This window comes from Chiloscyllium plagiosum, chromosome 3, assembly GCF_004010195.1.
Source record: "Chiloscyllium plagiosum isolate BGI_BamShark_2017 chromosome 3, ASM401019v2, whole genome shotgun sequence".
In the NCBI taxonomy this organism is placed as follows: Eukaryota; Metazoa; Chordata; class Chondrichthyes; order Orectolobiformes; family Hemiscylliidae; genus Chiloscyllium; species Chiloscyllium plagiosum.
In genome coordinates this window covers 64,707,685-64,734,047 of record NC_057712.1, presented here as the reverse complement: position 1 = coordinate 64,734,047, position 26,363 = coordinate 64,707,685, and the positions used below count along the sequence as shown (strand labels likewise).

General features: G+C 38.5%; 1 protein-coding gene across 17 annotated transcripts in view; it reads right to left on the bottom strand.

Annotated features, from left to right (window-relative positions):
- The window catches only part of epb41l2 (erythrocyte membrane protein band 4.1 like 2), a 208,153-nt gene that overhangs the window by 1,605 nt on the left and 180,185 nt on the right, over positions 1-26,363 (bottom strand). For 3 of the 17 annotated variants that reach the window (XM_043683418.1, XM_043683506.1, XM_043683428.1), the window contains 9 exons: positions 24,949-24,984; positions 23,675-23,821; positions 21,654-21,821; positions 21,296-21,349; positions 20,630-21,139; positions 20,034-20,162; positions 15,700-15,798; positions 12,496-12,576; positions 4,198-4,311 (listed from right to left, as the gene is read on the bottom strand). In XM_043683418.1, coding sequence (XP_043539353.1) covers positions 4,204-4,311; positions 12,496-12,576; positions 15,700-15,798; positions 20,034-20,162; positions 20,630-21,139; positions 21,296-21,349; positions 21,654-21,821; positions 23,675-23,821; positions 24,949-24,984 — 1,332 coding nt within the window. In that variant the 3' untranslated portion in view covers positions 4,198-4,203. Of the gene's footprint in view, positions 1-4,197; positions 4,312-12,495; positions 12,577-15,699; positions 15,799-20,033; positions 20,163-20,629; positions 21,140-21,295; positions 21,350-21,653; positions 21,822-23,674; positions 23,822-24,700; positions 24,764-24,948; positions 24,985-26,363 lie in introns of all 17 variants that reach the window. The other 14 variants (XM_043683438.1, XM_043683514.1, XM_043683473.1 and 11 more) reach the window with 13 other exon arrangements.

Below are 26,363 nucleotides of genomic sequence, written 5' to 3'. Positions count from 1 at the left end.
ACCTTCGATTCCCTTACTAATTAAAAATCTCACTACCTTAGCCTTGAATATACGTAAATGACATGACAGCGCTCTGTCGTAAAGAATTCCAGATTGACTACCCTCAGAGAAGGAACTTCTCATCTCTATCCTAAATAGGCAACTGAGTACTCTGAGATTATGTCCTAGTCTCTCCCACAGGCAAAACACCTCTCTGCATCTATCGCATCCAGGTCCCCAAGTATCACGTATGTTTCAATCTTGTCTCTTTGCATTCTTCTAAAATCCAATGAGAAGAAGCCCAACACCCACAAGAAAATCCATCCGTTCCGGGAACAACTTCTCTGGACTGCCTCCAATGCCTGCATATTTTTAGGTAAGGGGCCCAAAAGTGCTCAGTGTATTCCAGTTTTGGTATGACTGCAGCATTTTATAGTTTTAGCAAGAGTTCACCATTCTTATAATCTATTCTCTTTGGGAAAAAAAGCAGACATTCCATTTGTCTCCCTTTTTAGCCGCTGAACTTGGATGCTGGTGTTTTTGTGATTCACACACCAAGACTCAATCATTTTGACTTGCAGCATGTTGTGCTCTTTTCCTATTTAAAAACATTCAGCTCCTCTATTCTTTCTGTCAAAATGCAAAATCTCAATTACAAGATTACTACCAATACATCCACTACTTCTCAGCTCCTTCTTTTAAAATCCTAGAATGCACTCCAGTAGGTCCAGAGTATTTATTGGCCTATAACCCCATTTGTTTCCCAAGTATTGTTTCTCTACTGATAACTATTATATGATATTTGCTCTTTACCCCAACCTTAGCCCCTTGATTATAGAGTATTTTTGGAATGCCATTAGAGTCCTTCACCATGAAAACTGATGCAAAGTAATTGTTCAACTCTTCTGCCATTTTCTGGCTCCTAATTATTATTTCCTCAGCTCATTCTGTCAGGGCCCCCCATGTTCATAGTTTTCCCTTGCTTACTTTTCATATATTTAAACAAGCTCTTACTGTCTGTTTTTATATTGTTAGTTTGCTCTGTTTATTTTCTCCTTTTTTTGATGATCTTTTGTTGGATTTTAAGGCTTTCTCAATCCTTTGATTTATCTGATAATATTTAGCTATTTTTTGTTCTTCCCTTGTCTATGCTTTTCTTTAACTTCTCATACTTGCTCCATATTGTAGTCTTGAGCTTACTACTTAGACTTTCCCAGTGATCTATCGCAATAGAATAGTAAGATTAATATAGTTAGTTAAATTAGATAAAGCCTATTATGAATATAGATTCCTTTTGTCCAAGAGGTAACCCGCAGATGTGAAGCGCACTCTTCAATGTACAAAATAAATTACTTCTGAATTAGACCAGTCTTTTATATGATACCTAATTTCCCAAACTGACTTTGAAAGTAGTTTAGCCTGAAACCCCTGTTGCCACTTCTTTTAACTAAACTATATCAGACTACACAAATGTCTTCCCTTCCCACAATCTTCTTATGCTGTGTTTCTCCTTAGTTTAAATTTGTCAGCTATATTGAATTGCTTTGAATCTGTGTACCACTGCAAAGTTTCAATACTTAATATACCATGGAAATCACGTCACACACCCATTATCAAAATTTCCTATAAATTGCTCAGCAATTGTAATTTTGGATGTAGGTTTGCTCGCTGAGCTGAAACGTTCATTTCTAGACATTTTGTTACCCTACCAGGTAACATCTTCAGTGGACCTCAGGAGAAGCAATGCTGAAAATTCCTGCTTTCTATTTATATGTTTGGGTTGGTGACGTTATTTCCTGTGGTGAAGTCACTTCCTGTTACTTTTCTCAGGGGGTGGTAGATGGGATCTAACTCGATGTGTTTGATGATAGAGTTCCGGTTGGAATGCCATGCTTCTAGGAATTCTCGTGCGTGTCTTTGTTTGGCTTGTCCTAGGATGGATGTGTTGTCCCAGTCAAAGTGGTGCCCTTCCTCATCCTTGTGGAAAACAACACATACGGACCAAATATGAACTACAAAAGCAATCACCCCAACACCCACAAATGAAGCTGTATCAGAACATTGTTTCAATGAGCCAACGCACACTGCAGCACAGAGAAACTACGCAGAGCAGAGGAAAATCACCTATATCGTGTATTCAAAAAGCATGGGTACCCAATGAACACAGTCTGCCGATTTCTCAGCAACCAACCCAAACAAGCAGACAAAACATGTCCAGAAACCCTAGCCACTCTCCCCTACATCAAAGACATCTCTGAAACGACTGCCAGACTACTCAGACCCCTTGGCATCATGGTAGCCCACAAATCCACTAACACACTAAAACAGCTGCTAATGAACTTAAAAGACCCTATACAGACAATGAGGAAAACTAATGTCATTTACAAAATACGTGCAAGGACTGTAACAAACACTACACTGGACAAACAGGCAGAAAACTAGCCACCAGGATGCATGAACACCAACTAGCCACAAAAAGACATGACCCTCTCTCACTAGTATCCTCACATACGGATGAGGAAGGACACCACTTTGACTGGGACAACACATCCATCCTAGGACAAATCAAACAAAGACATGCACAAGAATTCCTAGAAGCATGACATTCCAACCAGATTTCTATCAACAAACACTGAGTTAGACCCCATCTACCACCCCCGAGAAAAGGCACAGGAAGTGACTTCACCACAGGAAATAACATCACCACAGGAAATGACATCACCAACCCAAAGAAACAAATAAATAGAAAGCAGGAATTTTCAGCATTGCTTTGGTTGAGGCCCACTAAAGATGTTACCCAGTAGGGTAACAAAACATCTGGAAATGAACCTTCCAGCTCAGTGAGCAAACCTACATCCAAAACCTCAACCTGAGCTACAAATCTTCTCAAAATTGGCTAATTGTAATTTTGTGTATTTGTCATTTTTTAAATATAAAATAATGTTCCTATTCCTATTTTCAGTTGATTTCACTTTAAAGAATCAAAACCATCAGTGGTTCCACTGAGGAGGCCCTTAGTAAACTGTAAATATTTCTGAAATGAAACTCAGGTGACACCAAAACATTTTTCTCCTTCCCACTAGCAAGAACTCTGTTGCCACTTCGATATACATTTTCACTTGCCATAGAGTCAATGTGTTAGATCAGTAGTTTTCTTGAAAGCAATACTTCCTTAAAACAGTGCACTGTGTTTTTCAACATTGTCAACATTATTGACAGTAGCAGTATCACACATTTGTAATCAATCCACTGAAGAAAGAGATGTTTACTAGCAATAAGTAATTTAAAAAGGAAGTTTTGGAGACAACCCAGTTTTGTTTTTTAAAAAAAAGCATTAAATCTCTAATACAAATTTCTGCAATTTGCAATAGGGTGATAGTTAAATAAGACTGCTTTTTTTTAAAATTTTAGGACACAGTCTTTTAGTCTGAGAACTCTATTCATTTATATGTAATCACTGTGACTTAAACATACTTCTAACGACAGATGTTCTATGAAGAAAACTACAGCATTCACAGCCAAGGATTTTGTAATGAATTGCAAAAACAGAAATCATACAACTTAAATACGAAATCTAATGTAACTGAAACTCATTAAATACATACTGCAGTATTTCTCATTTAACTTGAAGGTAGCCAATTAATTGCAGGAGGGAAGCCAAAAGGGTGGAAATTGGGCCCAATTTTGGTAAAGGCCACTGATTTAACTAGCGAAGATGCAAAAACTACCTGGTTTGTTAAAATGTTATTATAATTTGAGAATTATGATATAAAATTGCAGTCATTATTTTCTACTGCATTTCAGTTAACAATTTACTCCTGACTTTTCAGATAAAATACACAAAATTGTGCTAGCCAAATTTCTGACCAGTAATTTTAAAGGTTTCTCTATTTGCTTTGGAATGTTTATTGAGATCTAGTTGAGTCCAGTGTTCAGTTAATAGTTTGCCATAATTTAGATTCAACCATTTGAAGCATATTAAGGCCAACTGTAGTATTATGGCTTTGATCAGACAAAATGTAAAGAAAAAGTGGACTTGCTGCCAGACATTGCTGGCTAGGAAGCAATTAAGGATGAAAACATGATCATAACCTGCATACATCCCTGCATAGAAAAAGAAAGTCTGTCTAGAAAAAGAACGACATGTTGTAAATAACATTATATTTGCTCTCATTATGTATTAAGTTTGCTGTCTCAGTAGATGCTGTGGTCCCTTACCTTAACTCATTCATCCCCATCCTCAGTGAGCTCTGTTTCTTTATGTACCACTACCCTGGTGACTGACATGTCTGGATGCTGCTCTTTGGCTTCTTTTATTGCCTGGGCCAAGGCCTACCAGAATTACAAACAATATTAATGCATTGGGGAAAGAAAACAAGTCAAAATACGCAACAAACAATGGCATAATTAAACTAAGTTAAACTTACAACATTTGTAGGGTAAAATAAACAGTATTTATTAAATACAATTTAATCTTGTATGAAAGATCTTAAAATCGGAAAACAATTTTTAAAAAATTACTGACTGATAATGAACTAACCAATTTCCAAATAAAAGCGTCTTTCATAAATCAGCTATTGCACAAATGTCCATTTAAAACCAGTGTGCTTGCCCCTATCAGAACATGTTTCTGGAGTGATATAACAGTTTCGTCACACATTTTGAAAAAAACATACATTTACAGACTTGGCCCAATGATGAGCTCATTTAAAATCAATATTCCACCTTAAGAAATATGGACCAGAGGGGTTAGGCTGGACTTCTTTCAAAGTAGTTCCTCAGATCCATACCTTAAAAGAGATATATATTAATTGGATGACCAGATGTTTGGTCAGAGGGATAGTTTTTAGGAGGCATCCGTAAGTTTGCTGAAGTAGAAGAAAGGCAGGGAGGTTGAGGAAGGAAATTCCAGAACTTAGCACCTTAGTCACAGCCACATAAATGATGGAACATTTAAAATTGGGATGCACATGTGGTCAGAACTGGATAAGTGTAGATATCTGAGATGTTATAAGGTTGCATGAGAATAGAGACATAGGGAAGGGGGTGAGACCTTGGAGGGATTTTAAAGGAGGAAGAAAATCTCAGGTGCTAATGCAGTGAGTATAAGGCTGAATTAGGCTTGCAGAGTTTTAGATGAGATCAGGTGTATGAAGGATACAAAATAGAAGCCTGGCCAGAATACTATGTCTAGTGCTAATAAAAGCATGGGTGACAGTTTCAGCACATTTGGGGATGGTGGTTGGTGTTCACCAATGGCTAATATTATGAAGGTAATGTACGACATTTCTGATAGAATCTGGCATGTGTGCAGCAGGCCTGATGGACTGAATGGCCTACCTGCTAGGAGTACATGTTTAAATATTCTCAGGTCACAGTAAAATTGGATGATGCAGTTGTGGCAACTTTGGCTCAGCCAAACCAAGGGGTGGAGGTGATGTATTGGAATTGATAAAAGAGAATGGGTTTGTTGAAGGGGCTTTAATAAAAAAAATTCAATTTCTATTGCTAAATTGGAGGAAAACTCAGTATATTCGAGGCCAGACTGCATAAAAATCTGCCTGGGGAAAAGGAGACAAGTGGTAGTCGTAGAGTGAACAGAAGTCTCCAGCTCTTTGTGAGGTCATGTAGTTGTGAAATTATTGTATAATACCATTTATCATCAACATTCTGCCCCTTAGTAAAATCACCTAAAAATATCACATCAAGTTTCACATGTTTGCTGTCAATTCCCAACAATGCTTCACTACAGGAACAAACATTTCCTATGGTAGGGATCAGTGAACATGGAGTCACAGAGGTCTACAGCATTGAAAGAAATGCTTTGTGTCCCTTCAAATCTGAACTGGTCAACATCAAGCACTACTTGTTCTAATCCCAATTTCCAGCAGTTGGCCCATGAATTATGCTTTGGCTTTGCAAGTTCACATCTAAATGTTTCTTGGCTGTTTTGAAGGTTTCTGCCTCTATCACCATTACAGGCAGTGAGTTCCAGATTCCCACCACCCTCTGAATGAAAAGAATCTTCCTTATATCACCTCTAAAATCTCTTGTCCCTTCCCTTAAATCTATGCTTATTGTTCACTGATCCCTGCATCAAGGGGAAAAGCTCAATTATGTAGTATTGTTCAGGATTGACAGCATATGTGAAAATTGATGTGACAATTTTTGGATAATTTTACTGAAGAACAGAATGTCAATGATAAATAGTATTCAAAGAGTACTTTCACATCTTGCAAAGTGTTTTATAGCTATGAAGCAACTTCTTTTGAAATGTGGTCATTATGTAATGTAAGAAATGTGACAGTAAATTGCACTCAACAAACTCCTATAAACAGTGATTGTCTTAATTAGATTAGATGGTGATAAAATGATTACTGTAAATGTAGAATGAGGGATAAATATTGGTCAGGACACCAGGAATAACTACCCTTCTCTTCTTCAATGTAGACTTGTAGGATCTTTAACATCTGTCTGAGCAGGTAGATAGGGCTTGTATTTAACAACTCATCTGAAAGACTGTTTCTCTCAAACAGTGCAACAAACCCTGAAAAATGCAAATAATTGTCAGGCTCTGATTTGTTTTTTGCTGTAACTCAGGTGCAGGACCAGAACCAGAACTCAGAATCTTGTGATTTAGTTGTGAGTGGCCTCAACTGCAATGAAAAGGGGAAAAGGAATGACACTTTAAGTAATGTTGCAGGGTCAGGAAGGTAAGTAACTGCAGGAGATTCTCTGATTGCAATAGGTCAGGGAAAGGTGATTCCTGATGAAGAGCTCGTGCTCGAAACGTCGATTCTCCTGCTCCTCGGATGCTGCCTGTTCAGCCGTGCCTTTCTAGCAGTACACTCTTCGACTTTGATCTCCAGCATCTGCAGTGCTCACTTCCTCCCAGGGAAAGGTGAAACGAAGCTGGAATGTCACATGAATGTTTATGTATGCTATCAATCCTGAACAATGCTTTACTACAGAAATGAACTTTTTCCCTTGATGTAGGGATAAATGAACAGTAAGCATACATTTTAAGGGAAGGGGCAGGAGATTTAGAGGTGATGTAAGGAAGATTATTTTCACTCAGAGGGAATCTGGAACTCACTACTTATAAGGTTGGCAGAGGCAGATATCTTCATACCATTTAAGAAGTATATAGGCCAAATGCAAGAAAATGAGACTAGATTAGTTTGGGAAACTTGATCGGCATGGATACATTGGATTGAAGGGACTGCTTCTATGCTGTATGAGGACAGTCCCATTTAATTAAACAATACAGGAAATGGGAAGAAGATAGACAGTATGATCGAGTGACATATTGTACCTTCACATTGTGAAATAAAGCAGATAATCAGCCGTTTATCTGAGGCTTCATTAAATGTTTTTTCAACAATTCAACTGAGAGATTGAAGTAATACATGTGTCCAAGATACAATGCTATTGTTAGGCTTTTCTTTAGCATTTCTCGAAATGTAAAACATAATGCTGAGCCCTAAGTGAAACTGTTTACTTCGACCACACCAAGAAAAATAAATTGCAATAATCCAACACTACACTTAAGAAATGGGACCAGATATCGAAGGAAGTGGAAATGGAAATTGCAGAAGTACTGGTAAGGGTCTTTCAATCTTCCCTGGATTTGGAGTGGTGCTTTGGAGATTGGAGAATTGGAGAATTACAAACATTATGCTCTTGTCCAAAAAAGCTTGTAAAGATTGGCCCAGCAATTACAGATCAGTAAGTTTAACATCAAAGCCAAGGAAATTTCTAGAAACATTGACTTTGTATAAAATTGTTAATGTGGAAAAATGTGGGTTGATTTGGGAAGAGAAAACCATACCTCACTAACTTGAGGCTTTTTTTTTTGAAGAGAAGTTTAATAAGACTAACGATGTGGTATACATGAATTCTAAAAGATGTTTGTTACAATACCATAAAATTGACTTGTAGGAAGAGTTATAGATCATGGAATAAAATGAGCAATGTGGACAAAAATTGGCTGAGGGATAAGAAACAGGGAGCAATAGTTAATAGATACCTTTTGGACTGAAAGGAGGTTTGCAGTGGAGTTGCCCAAAGACTGGTATTGAGATTCCTTTGTTTTCTCCTGAAATCTAAATCGCGGTGTGCATGGGACAATTTCAAACTTTACAGATGACACAAAACCTGGGAGAATTATAAACTGAATAGTTTACAGTGTAGTGTAGAATAGTGTAGAACTCCTGAACGACATTGACAAGTTGATGAAGTACAATGCAGAACAAATGTGGGGTGATGCACTTTGGTACAAAGAACATGGAGAAACAACATAAAATAAAAGGTGCTATTCTAAAGGGACAGGAGCAGAAAAAACCCTGTGCATACATGCACATAAGTCATTAAAGGTGGCAGGACAAGTAAAGGGAACTGTTAATAAATCATACAGTATTCAAGGATTTATTAATAGGTACACAGAGTACAAGAGCAGAAAGATTCAAATGAACTTACATAAACCATTAGTTAGCCTCAGATGAGTATTTTGAGTACATTTAGCTGCCACATTAAAGGAAGAATGCAAATGCTTTGAAGAGAGTCAGAAGAGATTAAAAGAATGATTACAGGGATAAAACACTTCAGTTACGTGGATAGACTGGAGAAATTGAGAAATTATTTTCCTTGGAGAGGAGATTTAACAGAAGCTGTCAAAATCATGAGGGGAATGGATAAAGCAGTGAGAAACTGAAAGGCTGATCATTGCGTTAATCAACTCCAGCTTCCCCACTACTCTTGACCCACTCCAATTTGCCTATCGGACGAACAGATCCATCTTGACACCAAGAACAGCTACGTAAGAATCCTACCCATTGACGACAGTTCAGCCTTCAACACTACTATCCCCTCGAGACTGATTATTAAACTTAGTGATCTCGGACTAAGCCCCACTCTCCGCAACTGGATCCTCAGTTTCCTGACCCACAGGCCACAATCAGTGAAGATTGGGGACAATATTTCATTCTCACTAACACTCAACACTGGAGCCCCTGAGGGGTGTGTACTCAGCCCCCTACTGTACTCACTGTATACCCATGACTGCGTCGCCAAATACCAGACTAATGCCATTTACAAGTTCGCTAATGACACCACCATAGTCGGTCGAATCTCAGATGGCAACAAAACAGACTACAGACGGGCAGTGAAAGACCTGGGAAAATGGTGCACTGAGAACAACCTAGCTCTCAATGCCGGCAAAACCAAGGAACTCATTATTGACTTTTGGCAGGATGTTACTCATGCCCCCCAACACATTAACAGCACAGAGGTGGAATGAGTAGAGTGTGTCAAGCTCCTGGGAGTGGTCATCCACAACAAGCTTTCTTGGACTCTTCATGTGGATGCACTGGTTACAAACTCCCAACATCTCTTCTTCCTCAGGCAGCTGAGGAAATTTGGCATGACGGCGAATACCCTTGTCAACTTTTAGAGGTGCACCATCGAGAGCATTCTGTCTGAATGTATCACTACCTGGTATGGCAACGGTACCATTCCAGATCGGAGACAGCTACAGAGAGTGGTGAGCCTGGACCGGACAATCACAAAGGCCAACTTCCCATCTATAGAATCCATCTACCAGGCCCGCTGTCAAAGAAAGGCCACCAACATTCTCAAAGATCCATCGCACCTTGGCAATGTTTTTCTACAACCTCTACCACTGGGGAGAAGGTACAGAAGCCTGAACACACGCACCAGCTGGTTTTGTAACAGTTTCTACCCTACTGTTAGAATACTGAATGCACTCACAAACCCTTAAGATTCGCCTGTACCTGTGTTTTTGATTTTGCCACTCTTTACCTATTATTTACTATCTATTCTACTTAACTATGTGATCTGCCTGCATTGTCTTGTGAACAATGTTTTTCACTGTGCCTTGGTACATGTGACGATAAATTCAATTCAATTCAATTCAAACTGTTCTTGCTCACAAACGGATCAAGAACCAGACAGCACAGTTATTTCACACAGCGAGTGATTGGGTCAGAAATACACTGCCTGTGAGTGTGCTGGATGCAGGTTCAAGTGATGCATTAAAAGAGGGTTTGGATGACTATTTACATGAGTTAGTAAGGATTTGGATGTGAGCATAAGAGGTATAGTTAGTAGGTTTGCAGATGACACCAAAATTGGAGGTGTAGTGGTCAGCCAAGAAGGTTACCTCAGATTACAATGGGATCTTGATCAAATGGGCAAATGGGCTGCGAAGTGGCAGATGGAGTTTAATTTAGATAAATGAGAGGTGCTGCATTTATGGGAAAGCAAATCTTAGCAGGACTTATACACTTCATGGTAAGGTCCTAGGGAGTGTTGCTGAACAAAGAGACCTTGTTTGAGCTATAGGGAGAGGTTGAATAGGCTGGGGCTGTTTTCCCTGGAGCTTGAGGGGCATGGATCAAATAAAGAGACAAACTCTTTTCCCTGGGGTGGGGGAGTTCAGAACTAGAGGGCATAGGTTTAGGGTGAGAGGGGAAAGATATAAAAGAGAACCAAGGGGCAACGTTTTCACTCAGAGGGTAGTACGTATACGAAGTGAGCTGCTAGAGAAAGTGGTGGAGGCTAGTACAATTGCAACACTTAAAAGGCATCTGGATGGGTAAATGAATAGGAAGAGTTTGGAGGGATATGGGCTGGGTGCTTGCAGGTGGGACTAGATTGGTTTGGGATATGTGGTCGGCATGGACAAATTGGACCAAAGGATCTGTTTCCATGCTGTACATCTCTATGACTCTATTACTGCAGAAGATTTAGACCTGAAACCTTGACTCCCCTTCTCCTCGGATGCTGCTTGACCCGCTTTTTCAAGCTCCATTCTTTATCTACCATTTATATATAAACGGTGCAGGGGTTCTAGGGAAAAGGCAGGACAAAGTTAAAATGCTCTGGGAGCTGGGGTGGACATGATGGACCTAATGGTTTCCTTCTGCACTGCAACAATTGTGTGATTCTGAGAGAGGAGGCACTGACTGTCTGATTAGCTTGTGAATTCTTTCTAACATTTGCACAAATTTCAGACTGGGGATGGCAATCCACCAAAACTTCAAACATTTGGAACATTTTTCTATGTCTTATGAATTTGCAATGTGAATTTAAATTAGCAAAACAATTTAAAACACATTGAGATTTTTTTTCACTGACGAGGATTAGTACTCAATTGAACAGTTCACACATCAATCCTGGAAAAGCATCCTCTAAGCATACAAAACAGTCATTGAATATCTTCAAAATTCTTCAAAAATATAGAAAAGTTACAAATAGCACAGAAATAATGTACAGTTTAAACAAAAATTAGAAAGTTATGGTTGTGGTTCATATGGACAATTAAATTTTAACTCCCATTATCTAACTATTATACACCAGACCTTCCAAATGGCAAGAAACATGAACTAAAATGGCTGCAGTGGTCACTTGACCACAGATTAGGGCAAGCCTAGAAAGACCCATGTGGAACAAACTAAATCATACTGAAGATAAATTACCATTGTCACCTGGCAAACAAATTAAGAAATTTGCAACCCTTGTTTAATATACATGTGTAAATTTCACATATTAGGAATTTAAAGACTCACTTATAAATTCTATGACTTAGAAAGACAATGGAGCTAACCTGAACAATATAAACTGAACTATATTCCAGCAGTTGGTTTTGAGCAGCAGAACACAAAGTAGGAAAATTAATTGGTGGCAATAAGAAATCTTATCATGTCTGGGTGGGTTGTACTTCGGCAGGTCGGTGTGGACTTGTTGGGCTGAAGGGCCTGTTTCCACACTGTAAGTAATCTAATCTAATACAGCAGTTGTAGAGAAAATAATGCGGAAAAACAAATCTTCACTTAGACTACAAGCATTATACAGATTCATCTACTGCTGCAGATCCAAAATTCAAAGTCAAAATTGATCAACTCATACAATGCTCAGGCTTTTGTAACATTTAAGTTTTAAAGCAAAACTCCCACGAATATAGATTAACTGACCTGAAGATGTTTTACTATAGTTCAAAAGTACTCATTGGCTCAAAGACACAAGTATTTAGTTTTTCACTTTAATAGTAGTGACAAGGATTACATGGAATTATAGGTTTATTTACTCTTTAATACTTTGACATAGAATTACAGGCAATAAGTATTGACATCAACATGAATCACTCCAAAATTATGTAATCTTTCCAATAAACTCATTTAACCCAAACTGAACTCTAACATTTAGATGAGAAAATATTGCATAAGTTGTTTAATTCACTTAAATATTTCACAAATAAAAATTCTAAGTACAGAAAATTCAAAAGCATCTCGGATTGCAAATATTGAAAATTCCATCAAAAAGCTTAAAATTCTGCATTAAATTAGTCAACATTAATCTGCTCCCATATATTAATTCAAGATACATAACTTTTATTCTACTTGCAATTTATTACAGGTCCACTGCTAGGTTACTTCAAAAATATTTGTAATACAAGCTAATTTGTAAAATACATATAAAAGGTAAAATAAAACTGACCTGATCATGGTCAATGTCTGTATCCCCTGTGATAACAATTCGCTTTTCAATTCTTGTTTCAGAGACTCCACCTTTCACAGTCTGAGGATAAATTCAGAGTATGTCAATGTTGTTTTTTTTCTCCCCCCTCCCCATGATTATGATGATATAAAATTGAAGTCACTTTCGTAGCCAGTTTCAGTAGGCTGGATTTTGCTCTCAGTAATGAATACAGTAGCTAAGCCATTCATTATGCTCAGACAAGGGGAGGCGGGAGTGTGAAAGAGTTTGAGCAAGCAAGGGTGAGATAGACTTTACAGCGAAGAAAGCAAATTTCTTCACTCAGAGCTGGAATCCTTGAAATTCTCTTCCCCAATGGATTGTGGGTGTTTCATGATTAAAGGCTCAAATAGAGAGATCGAGTGTCTCAGGCAATCAAGGGCACAGGGATGAGGAGTTCAGGCTGATCAGCCATGATCATACTGAATGATAGAGCAGGCACACAGGCCAATATAATCTTCTCCTGATATTGCTTATGTTGTTAGGTTCTTTCAGCTGCTGCATCATGACCTCAGGTTTCTCTTACAGCTATATCCTTAGCCCCCTCCTATTTCTTATTTCACTGCTAAACCTGGGAAATAAAATCTAAAAATACAGCATTAGTTTTCATTCTGATTGGAGTTGATTTAGCAGTTTGGATCAGAAATTGGCTAGCTGAAAGAAGACAGAGGTTAGTGGTTAATGTGAAATGTTCATCCTGGAGCTCAGTTACCAGTGGTATGCCATAAGGATCTATTTTGGGGCCACTAATGTTTGCTATTTTTATAAATGGATGTGGCGTAGAAGGATGGGTTAGTAAATTTGCGGATTGACACTAAGGGATGCAGAGTTGTAGACAGTGCCGAAGGATTTTATGGGTTACAGAGGGCCATAGATAAGAGGCAGAGGTGGGCTGAGAAGTGGCAAATGGAGTTTAATGCGGAAAAATGTGAGGTAGCTCAATTCAGTGGTAGTAACAGGAATGCAGAGTACTGGTGTAATGGTAAAGTTAGTGGCAGTGTAGATGAACAGAGAGATCTCTGTGTCCAGGTGCATAAATCCCTGAAAGTTGCCACCCAGTTTGATAGTGTTGTTCAGAAGGCATATGGTGTGTTGGCGTTGTTTTGGTGTGGGGGATTGAGTTTTGGAGCCACGAGGTCATGCTTCAGCTGTACAAGACACTGCTGAGGCCACAGCTGGAGTATTGCGTACAGTTCTGGACACCACATTACAGGAAGGACGTGGAAGCTTTGAAAAGTGTTCAGAGGAGATTTACTATAGTGTTGCCTGGTATGGAAGGAAGGTCATATGAGGAAAGGCTGAGGGAACGGAGGCTGTTTTCGTTGGAGAGAAGAAGATTGAGAGGTGACTTAATCAAGAGTATAAGATAATCAGAAGGTTAGATAGGGTGGACAGTGAGACCCTTTCTCCTAGGATGATGAAGGCTAACATGAGGGGACATAGCTTTAAATTGATGGGTAATAGTCTTAGGACAGATATCAGGGGTAGTTTCTTTACTCAGATTAGTAGGGCGTGGAACAGCCTGCCTGCAACAGTAGTAGACTCGCTGATGTTAAGGGAATTTAAATGGGCGTTGGACATACATGTGGATAATAATAGAACTGTGTAGGTTAGATGGGCAGCAGATTCATTTCACAGGTCAACGCAACATCAAGAGCTAAAGGGACTGTACTGAGCTGTGATGTTCTATGTTCTAACACCCCAGATCTACTTCACTATCATCTCTTAAATCCTCCAATGTTACTAAATCTTCTGCCCATTTATTTCATGATCGATATTAGATGAACAAAACTTTCCTCCAATTAAATACTGGAAAGACAGAAGCAATGTCTTTGATTCTCATACAACTGTTTCCGAACTACTGACTTTTCCAGGAATTGTTTGAAGTTGGACCAGGCACTGGTGTCATACTTGCTGCCAAACAGAGTGTTTTTTTAAATTCACTCATTGGATATGGGCATACCAAAGTACCCTTCTCTAATTGCCCTTGAGGTGGTGACAAGCTGCTCCTTGAATCACTGAGTTCCAGGTGTCATAGATACACCTACAATTCTGTTCAGGAAAGAATTCCAGGATTTTGACTCAGCACTGAAGGAACAGCAATATACTTCCAAGTCAGGATAGTGAGTGGCTTGCAGGGGAACTTGTAGGTGGTGGTTTTTCCAGGTACCTGCTGCTTTGTCCTTCTAGTTGGTAATAGTCATGGATTTGGAAGATACTGTTTAAGAGGCTTGGTGAATTTCTACAGTGCATCATCTAGACATGTACATAGCGGCTACTGAGCATCAGTGGAGGAGTGATTGAATGCTTATGGAGGTGACACCAATCAAGTGAGCTGCTTCATTCTAGATGGTGTCAAGCTCCTTTAGTGTGATTGCAGCTACACTCATCCAGACATGTGGGAAATATTCAGTCACACTTCTGACTTGTGCTTTGTAGTTGGAGGACAGGCTTTGGGAAGTCAGGAGATGAGTTACTTCTTGCAGTTTTCCTATTTATTTTTCTAATTTCCTCCACCCCCCCTAAGAATTTGTAATTAAGAATCTGTACCTCGATATCTTTGTACCTAAGATGGCGCCATAAACAGGGATTTGCAAATTTTTCACTGTGCTCATTTGAGTACATATCACAATCAAGCTAATTCTAATTTTTATTCTATTCTACCCTCTCACCTGCTCTTGTAACTACTCTATTTATATGGTGAGTTCAGTTCAGTTTCTGATCAACGGTAATCCCCTAGGATGCCGATAGCTATAGATGTTGAAAAATTAAATAGGGGAACTTTAGAGAGCGAGATGCTTACTTTAGTGCTTAGTGTTTCAAATAATGTTGATTTTAGGTTATTATAGTAAAAATATTAAATACACTAAAAATTCATAATAACAGATCTACTTTCTTTTAAATGTACAGTATTCAACCGTAGGAATTCCAATTGATTATAATGGCAAGTGATAGTTCGCTAGTTGCAGTCAAAGTAAATCATTATAATTAAGCTGTAATGCTACGAACAACAGTAAAGGTTTTGTTAGCAAGATGAATAAGGATTTGGAAAGAAAAGGAGCTTAAATTCAGTAGTAAATTTCAATGACAGCACGGAAACAGAAGTGTACTTATTTAATTATCCAGGCCAAACTCTGACGTAATGGTCTACTACCGATTGCACACCTTGGTAATCTGGGTTGTCATTGTTGTACAAATAGATTCAGAAGTTATAGTCTGAGCACTCATCAGGACACCAGGATCATTGTCTCCACTGCCATCACCCTTAAAATACAACAAAATGAGGAAGTCCAATCAGTTTGGCCAGAAATAACAATATTGTGCTGTTGAATGAATAGAATACCCATCCTATATTAATAAGTCTGTTAAAGCAAATGCATTGTTTAAAAATATTCAATTGCTTAAATTTTATTTAAGCATCAGCACTAACACAAACATTTTAACATAATTGCTTGATGGAGCTAAACAATAACAGAAGTCATCAACTAACATTGTCTTCAAGCTATTAACATCTGATTCACTACCTGAATGTTGAGTAAATAAGTGACAATGCAGGGAGGGCCAATAATGGGTACAAATATTAATATATCAAGTGGTGTGTCCCTGATTTCTCAGGATACCAGACAAATGCAGCTGAAGTGTAGCATAAACTGAATATTATATCTATATTATAACTATTCCATCTCTAGAAAATAAGAATGCTTCAAATCTCACTCACTTAAATGCACATTTGATAGATTTAAAATACAGACTTACTGTGGCAGGGTACCTACCCACAATGAAAAGCATATAACAGTGCAGTATTGCGTGTTAAAATTCACTATACAACAAGAATTGATACAACTACAGAACAACCTCAATTATCCGAACGAGATGGACAGGGAGTATTTTGCTCGGACAACTGATTGTTCGGATAACTGATCTGATCATAAACAAAGGAAGGATTTATGGGACCTTGAGATCTTGTCTGGATAATCCAAAATTTGGATAACCCAAGTTGTTCTGTATACAGATGCAGTGTTTTGGACATACATCGAAATTCTGAACGTCACTTTGAATTGAGGAGACACACGTCGACAAAGTGCAACAACCTCTCAGCAAATATATCGGAGTATTCAACTGGAGATTAAATGACTGTCATTTTTTAAAATTCATTTGTGGGATATGGACATTGCTAGTTGACCAGCATTTATTACCTTGAGATCAGAAGTTAGTTGACCTTGAGAAGATGGTGGTGAGCTGCTTTATGAAAGAGTTAGAGAACTTATTTTTACCCAAATTCTATCCAGCAAGATAGTTAAAAAGACTGGTGGGCAAAAGATCATCTATGTTCCTTCCATTGAGAAAGAATGAATATGTATCACCAGGGACAGCGATAGCAAAAAGCAGGAATCTAACTTTAAAATACACTTAAAAATGTTGTCATGATTCTGAGATGCTGGTGTTGGACTGGGGTGTACACAGTTTAAACAGGTTTATTTGGAAGCACTAGCTTTCGGAGCGCTGCTCCTTCATTAGGTGGTTATGGAGTATAAGATTGTAAGACACAGAATTCATAGCAAAAGTTTACAGTGTGATGCAACTGAAATTATATATTGAAAAAGACCTGGATTGTTTGTTAAGTCTCATCTTTTAGAATGACCATGTTGATTTCAATTCTTTCATGTGTAAATCCTAGAACTTTTTGTTTTAGAAGTTACATTCTCAAGTGAACTTTAACAATAGGTGCAGTGTCGGCTCAGATAATGCATTGAAGATGTGAGGTGCCCTGTCGAAGGCATCTTGAAACCCATTGTACAGGGGACCCCCAGCTTCTGTTGCGACACTACAGATTTCTTACAGAAACTCCGCACCCATGGACCAGTCGAACCGGGAACATTCTTTGTCACAATGTATGTTTCAGCACTCTACACCAGCATACCATACAATGACAGCATCGTGGCAACAGCCTCAGTTCTCAACACCAACAACTGCCAATCGCGAAGCACTGTCCTACAACTCATCTGCTTTATCCTCAACCACAATGTTTTCACCTTTGACAACCAGTTCTTCATCCAGATACATGGAACAGCCAAGGGGACCAAATTTGCACACCTATGTCAACATTTTCATGCACAGGCTCGAACAAGACTTCTCTACACAGGACCACCAACCAACACTACACACCAGGTACATTGATGACATTTTCTTCCTCTGGACCCATGGTGAGGAGTCACTGAAACAACTACACAGTGATATCAACAAATTTCATCCCACCATCAAACTCACCATGGACTACTCTCTAGTATCTGTCTCATTCTTGGACCTTCATCAAGGATGGGCACCTCAGCACCTCACTCTACCGCAAACCCACGGATAACCTCACGATGCTACACTTCTCCAGCTTACACCCGAAACATATTAAAACAGCCATCCCCTAAGGACAAGCCCTACGTATACACAGGGTCTGATCAGATGAGGAGGAATGTGACAGGCATTTGGGAGTACTCAAGGATACCCTCATAAGAATGGGGCATGATGCTCAACTCATCGACTGCCAGTTCCAACGTGCCACAGCGAGAAACCCAAATGACCTCCTCAGGAGACAGACAGGTCCTGCAACCGACAGGGTACCCTTCGTCGTCCAGTATTTGCTAGGAGCTGTTCTTTGCAGCCTGCAACACATAATCACTAAGGATAAGCACCTCGCCAAGACCACGCCCACACCTCCACCTCTCACCTTTAAACCACCAAATCTCAAACAGGTCATTGTTTGCAGCAAACTATCCGGCTTTCAGGACAGCACCATACAAGCCTGTCATGGCAGACATTGCAAGATGTGTCAGAGTGTTGACACGGATACCACTCAAATGCCCGTCACATTCCTCTTCATCTGATCAGATCCTGTGTATACGTAGGGCTTGTCCTTATGGGATGGCTGGTTTAATATGTTTCGGGTGGAAGCTGGAGAAGTGTAGCATTGTGAGATTTGCCTTACAGTGAGGTGCTGAGGTGCCCATCCTTGATGGAGGTCCAAGAATGAGACAGATACTAGAGAGTAGTCCATGGTGAGTTTGATGGTGGGATGAAACTTGTTGATATCACTATGTAGTTGTTTCAGTGACTCCTCACCATGGGTCCAGAGGAAGAAAATGTCATCAATGTACCTGGTGTGTAGTGTTGGTTGGTGGTCCTGTGTAGAGAAGTCTTGTTCAAACCGGTGCATGAAAATGTTGACATAGGTGCAAATTTGGTCCCCTTGGCTGTTCCATGTATCTGGATGAAGAACTGGTTGTCAAAGGTGAAAACATTGTGGTCGAGGACACCATCCACCATGTGCACAGCAGATACTCGTGTCTCTGCCAACATTGTCTAACTCATACATTACAGGCAAGGATGCCCTGAGGCATGGTATATTGGCGAGACTGAGCAGTGGCTACACCAATAGATGAATGGACACTGCACAACAATCACCAGACAGGAGTGTTCCCTCCCAGTTGGACAGCGCTTCAGTGGTCCTGGACCTTTGACCTCAGAGCTTTGGGTGACCATCTGCCAAGGTGGACTTCGGGACAGGCAACAATGCAAAGTGGCCAAGCAGAGGCTGATAGCTAAGGTTGGTACCCATGGGGATAGCATCAACCGTGACCTTGGGTTCATGTCATACTACAGGTGACCCCACTGCACTACATACTCACACACTCCTACAGACCCATATACTCACGCAGACCCTCTCTCATACACACCCACACTCTCACCCTCTCTCAAAGGCTCTTACCTCCACCGTCAACACACACAAACAAACACCCACGTGCGCACACGCACACACACGTGTGTTTGTGGGGTGAATTTGTACTTGCAGAATTATGTTTTAGTTTGCTCAAAAACTGCATGAATCCATGCAGGATTCTGTAAATTCCATTTTTTAGAAATAGAATCAGTCTGAACATTGGAACACAGCCTCACACAGGGCACCTCACACCTTCAATGTATTATCTGAGCTGACATGGCACGTATTAAAGTTCACTTGAGAATGTGACTTTAAAACAGTTCTGGGATTTACATAAGAACAAATTGAAACCAACATAGTCATTCTAAAAGAGGAGAGACTTAACAAGCAATCCAGGTCTTTTTCAATATATCATTTCAGTTGCATCACACTGTAAACTTTTGCTGTAAATTCTGCATCTTCCGATCTTATACTCCACAACCACCTGATGAAGGAGCAGTGCTCTGAAAGCTAGTGCTTCCAAATAAACCTGTTAGACTATAGCCATGTGTGTGATTTTTAACTTTAAAAATGTAGAATAGTGATAAATTTTAAATTACAATTTTTCAAAATGCTGTAGGTTAACAGAACAGTTTTACAACTTTAAAAATTGTGGAGGAAAGATTTGGAAAATAATAAGTACATAAAGTGCCACTTACAATTTACATAGTATACAAATATTGCATTCCTCACTGTATGGTAATAATGATAAATGAAACTTCATTACTTTGTTAGGAAGATTAGGGTCTACCTGGGCAGCTTCATATGTAATAGTTTTAGTCTCTGTTTGAACAATTGGAACTTCTTTTGTTGCAATTTCAGTCTTGTCAGGGCTCACTGTATCAGAGATTGTCACCATTTCTGTCTTTACCACAGGAGGCTATTAATAAAAAAGTTAAATAAGTAAAAACCATGCATAAACAGAGAATAAGCTAAAAACAGATTTTACTGAAAACCCATAGCAAGAATAAAGTGAAATTAAAAGAATGGAAAATATTCAAACCAGAAGTGGGCTAATGGAAAAACTAAAAACATTTATTTTCAAACAGACAGCATGACACTAGGACACAAACATTAAACTAAAGTAAATACAACATCACAAAAATAATCTGGTGGCTGCTCAGACCTCCAATGCAAGCAAGGCAGCCAGAAACCAAGACTGAAGCAGGCAGAGGGTCGGCTGATAACTATTTCTGTCCATTTTGCAGAAGAGAAAAAACTTGTTGAATCTAAGTGAATGGAGGTTGCTCCAGAAAACCCATAACAGACCAAGAGAGAGGCATTATACACTGGAGAGGACTCCACACATGAACGTTTACTTCTAACTCAATTGCTGCGAACATTTACCTCTGAGCAACACACAACTTGTGGCACAGCATCACTATCAACATAGGAAACATCTCCATTTAGTTTGGGTCTTGTGTCTTCTTGCTTTTGCTTTGCTTCCTGAAGCTCTCCATTCTGCAATTCTTGCAAACTTTCTTCCAGGACATCCTGCATTTTATGTACCATAGGAAAACGTACTTTGTCAAATTCTGTTACCGAAACCTTGGACTCCATTCCTACTGTAGTAAATGTCTTAAATTCATTTTTTTCTCTCTTTATATTTTCTCCTTCCTTGATCTGTGGGTGGTACTCTGCCTCTTCCTCACTCTCACTATGGCTATCGGAGGATGAGGCATGACCCTCTTTTGATGACACTTTAGAGGCGGGTACAACTGTGCTGCTTTCAACAGCTTTTTCAAGTTTTACTTTTGAATGGCTGGGTGCTCTCTTTACCTCTTCAATCACTTTTGTTTCTTCCACTACAACCTCTGCCTGCTCCTCCGTCTCGGATTTCTGTTTCTCATCTGAGCTCTACATAAGGAAATGAATAAAAAAAATAAAGGATGAGGCAAGAAGCATGAAATACAACCATGCAAACTTAAAAGGATGATCACTGAAACCAAGACAATAAATGATTAGTGATGTTACAGTGGCTATGCGCTGGTGGAATTACTTAATAAAAACAACCTTGCCAATATCTCCGGCCCCTGCTGGAGACCCTTCTGCTCTTGAAACATGATCCTGGAGGACAGTAAGCAGTCACAACAACATAGAATGAGTAGTCTTTACCAATAATTGATGGGAAGAAATCAACTATGACAGATTAAAAAGTACTCCCCACGTGTAAATATATATAGAATGCAGAACTGTGAAAAATTACCATACAGCTACACACAACATGAAAGCAGAGCAATTGGTTTTTAAAAATGTGTAAATTTCAACAGGATGTACAAATAATGACCGGAACAAAACAAAATTCATAGCAACATGTCGGACATACTGTGACTTTTAAAACTACCAATCATAAATTCCATTCTAAAAGCACCTCAGACAACTGCTTGGAGCATATGAGAGAAACAGATTCAGCAGCAGCTTTTTCTTTGAACCCATCACCCTCTGATGCCTGAGAAATAGCAGACGAGAAGGAAGTCATCAAGCCTGGTGAGAAGCTCTCTTTACTAAGTAAAAGCGATGTTATCTCCTCTTCTAAGCTCTACGCAGTTAGAAAATTGAGAATAAAGATTAACAAAGATAACAAAGTCTTACAGAAGAAAAAAAGAGACAGAAGTTACATCATATCACGCATCTATATATTATTGGTTGTAAGTAACAAAACATGCAGTTTTTTTTACAGCATATTCGAACACCATATCTTCATATCCATGCACTCGTCTAAACAAAATAAGCAAACAGGTTTTAAAGCAATATGACCGTTCAGTCTCAAACATATTTTCAAAATAGCAAACTCTCAATCCACATAATAGAATTTCAGAATTATAAACATGTGGTGTTTTGATGTTCAAAGCCTCAGAGTTTAGAGAATTATTAAATATGCATTCCCATTCAACATCTGCCATTTACTTCACTTAACACCAGTGTTCCCAGAGATGTGTTGAAAATGCCTCTGACTGGAAGGGTTAGAAAATTATAAGTTGACAATTTTGTGATGTAATGCGCAACTCAAAACGCAAATCTACAAACATACCCCAATAAACAATTTTTGCACCAAATCATTATAATTGCTAAGCTAAAGATTCTATCTATTGGTGTGAACATATGCCAGAAACTGGCCAGAGCAAGATTGTTCCAAAGCAACAACACCATAGAGGTGGAAAAGGAGAAATTAAAGTCAATCATTAAAAAAATCAGAACCAAACTGCAGCAAAAAATAAAATGGTTTATGGGGATTCAAAACTAATGGAACAATTTTAAGAATTGCTTATTGGACCTGGATTGTGTGCTATGAGAGCAAAATATCCTTTTGATCTGGAATCTGAAGGTTAAATCTCACCCATACTAATAAAGAGCCCCAAGCACACTGATGGTATGAATAATTTTACAAAATTATAATTAATTCTTAGTCTGCTTTACTCCTAATTTGACAATCATAATAGTAGAGAAACCATAAGGACAGTTAGTGTGGGGGAGAAAGGAAGCAGCATGCAAGTGTGGCACAGAGTATTGATACAAGGCTGAAACAGGAGAGAGGGAGAATTTCATTCTGTAGCTGTATGCAATTCCTGAATTGGCAGTTGCTTCGTTACAATAGTTAATTAAAGGAGAAATACTTTATTTTCAAATACTAACCACCCTTCGTCTTTGATGAGAACAAAATGCTTTTCAACTTTAGCAATGGAAATAGACATAAATAGTGCATCAACAGAAGAAAGGATTGTCATAGTGACAGATCATAAAGATTTACAAGAAGAAACACAAATGTACACATCTTACAGGAGACATGATAGCACTGGGATGGAAAAATTCTTACATGCATCATTGTGTAGAACAAGTAATTGGCATGGAGTTGCTGCTAGAGGTAGAATTGGCAAATTCTCCTAAATTGCACATGACATTACATCAGTTTGCCCATGGTGAAACTATGGTCAGGTTTCCTACAGTTGCTAGCATAAACCCAAACTGGAAACCTCTCATTCCTGTAATTGAGAAAGATAAATCCTGCACAATATTTGACCTCATTATTCTTTTGACAATGCTTCTGAGTTAAGTTGTAAATTAAACGTTTGAATGTTAAATTGTAAAGGAGTTCTTACTGCATGTTCTTTAAAATTAGTTATTGTGAATAAAAGTGATGGGCTTGAAATAATAATTTAGATTTCAACATCGAGAAATGCAATTATGTAATAGGAAGAATAAATTAGGAATGATTGGTAGGTTGCCAACATCATAATTTGTTAATATACTCAAACACAAAGGTGCTAATCCAAACTAGCATTGTAAATAGTTTTCTAATATGTATGAAAGCATTACAAGCTGCACAAACACAAACATCCATCATGTTGGATTAAGCTTTCAATTTTATCCTCAGATTCTGCTACTGACACATACCCCTTCTGTTTGCAGTGATAAGGGTTTGGTTAGTCGATTTTCCCATTCATTTGGACGCGGTTCAGGTGTGGATTCCATGAAACTGCGTTTTAGCTCGCTAATGCTAGCTTGATGTTTCAATAGATCCTCCTGCGTCTTATCAAGGTCCTAATTTCCGCATATGTACACAATTAGAATGAGACACAACAGATTAGAACTAAATTAGTCAAAAAAATGAATAATACACAGGAATGCCTAGGCTCACTGAAAATCTGTTCCTTACTGATTGAAGAAAAGTGGCTTGTTTAGTTTTTGTAAACCATAATTGCTTAGAACTTACTTAAATAAGTATTACCAGATATTACTTGCCTAGTGATGCCTATTTACTAATAGTACAACTTAGGTGTTGCATTAAACACATTAGCAATTTGGAATGTGAAATATTAATTTCAATGACAAAAATAATTTCAGATGCATCTTTGCCTAAAGGAGAATCATGATTGGCAGAATTAGGTCTCTTTCACTTGCTGTAAATTTTAGGAACTGTACTAAAATCAAAGATGATACAAGCTTTAGAAAAAGAACAAAAGTAAATGACAGTTCCTTTCAAGATTTAACATTAGATATTCAGTGAGGCAAGGCATATGTAATTGCACACTTAGTGTGAAACCCTGCAGTGGTATGTTTGATTTTAGTACAGATTATACATATTTCTTAATAAAATCTCAAAATTATATCTGAATATCAGTTAGCTCAGTTACTAGTCTGCAGTGATCCTGGTTAGTAAATGTGCTCATTCATCTTGAAGTAACTGCAGCAAAAATACTTTTGGTTCTACTTGGTATGTGGTTGATACTGCATGCTAATATACCAAGCTAAATCAATCACAGCACAGATTTTGAAAAATACAACTTTGGGATGTGAAGCGTGCATTCTGTTTTGCACTCTCATGCATCACATGCAAGATCCATTACAACAGGCTGCTAGTGAAAAGAATCATCCAGTGCAAATCATCAGCCCATCTATATACTTGGATTTTATACAAACCTCCAACATTAAATTGCTATGTCTGATATAAATATTTTCTCCTTCTATGCTCAATGATTTATTCTGTAAAATTGAGAAAGAAAACGGGAAGAAAATTCCAACATAAAAATCTCACATGGGACATGCAGACACTAAAACAAAAAAAATCAAAGAATGGAGAACGCATACCACAACACCCCATATGACATCTTAGAGCACTAAAATCTAATAGCCGAAATGGAAAAGAATGCAATTTAAGTTGAATCAACCTTTTGTGGCTGCATTTTTTCTTCTTGTTGCTCCAACTGAATGTATTCAGCAAATTGCAAAAGAAAATATTAATTATTTCTTTGCTTTTAAAAAAAACTAATCAATGAGAAAAAGCAACGATATGCAACAAATAATATCTCAACCACAATTCTCATACTGTAGCTATGTCTGTACTTCCAGTATATTTTTGCCCTACTCCACTTTAACTTTCCACAATTGTTCTTTGAAAATTTTCAAAATTTCAGTACTACATTAACAGGGCTAGAACAGTTAGAAATTTCAGATATTTACATATGCCCTCTACAAATTTGCATTAATTAATTGCATGATTTATTAAACATACTATTTATATTGGTTTATCATTTTATGCTTGAATTTTGGGAAACTGAAGCTATGCACTGTTTTCCCAGCCCTCTGATGTGAGCTTCGGGTGATGAAGGATCAGGGTGGAAAGGCAGGGACACAGGGACGTGCGCAACACAGGGCTGGCTCCCTAATGCACTCCTGTTGTTGGGGAAACTTACTGTTGCAACTTGGGAAGTGCAATGGAACCTGACGCTCAGAGGTAGACAACTTATACAGTTAAGACCTCAAACTGCAATTAATTGATCAAATAATCTTTCTGGAGAGGGAACTACCATTTTTCCTCACCTGAATTAAGTATGTTATCGCTTTTACTGGCACCTGCATTTTAAGGAGTCTTCACAATTGTCAACATCTGGTCCTCCACCTTGTTGCGGTATTGGAACCATGCATGGACACAGCCTACTACCCGTCTATAGGAAGACTATGACATAGGTCCTACAACCAACAAGTGCCAGCACATACCAGACTTGAAAGACCCTACGAAAGAAGAAATTTCATTTCACTTCCATAAGAAGGGGAAATCACTTACTTTTAAAGGCTTTTTCCAGTTCTGAGGGAAATACCCTCTCAGTATCTAAGCTGTCAAGTTTACTCAGAATCTTACATTAAGATCACCTTTTATTCTTCTGAACTCTAATGAGTTTACCTTTCCTCAAAATGCAACTTCTTCATCCTGGAAGTTAGCCCAGTGAACCATTTTAATTACAAACATATGCTTCTGAAGCAGAGACCAAACCTTTATACAGTACTTCAGATGTGGTTTGCCCAATGCCTTTTACAATTAATAGTTAAAAGCATTCCTTTTTGCCAACGATATATACATTCAATGTTTTTTTGCTGGGAAAATGAGGACCAAGGGAATTTATGTCTGAAAGCAGTTCCTTGTGATGTCACTTTGCCTAGATACAGATATGCAACATTTTCCCACCTCTATCATGTCTCCAGTAGGACTAAGAGGGATCCTAAACACTTATTTTCGTCCATTTTGTTGGTTGCTGTGTTTCAAATGAGCAACCAAATTGTCAGAATTTGAGTGGAAGGATTTTGG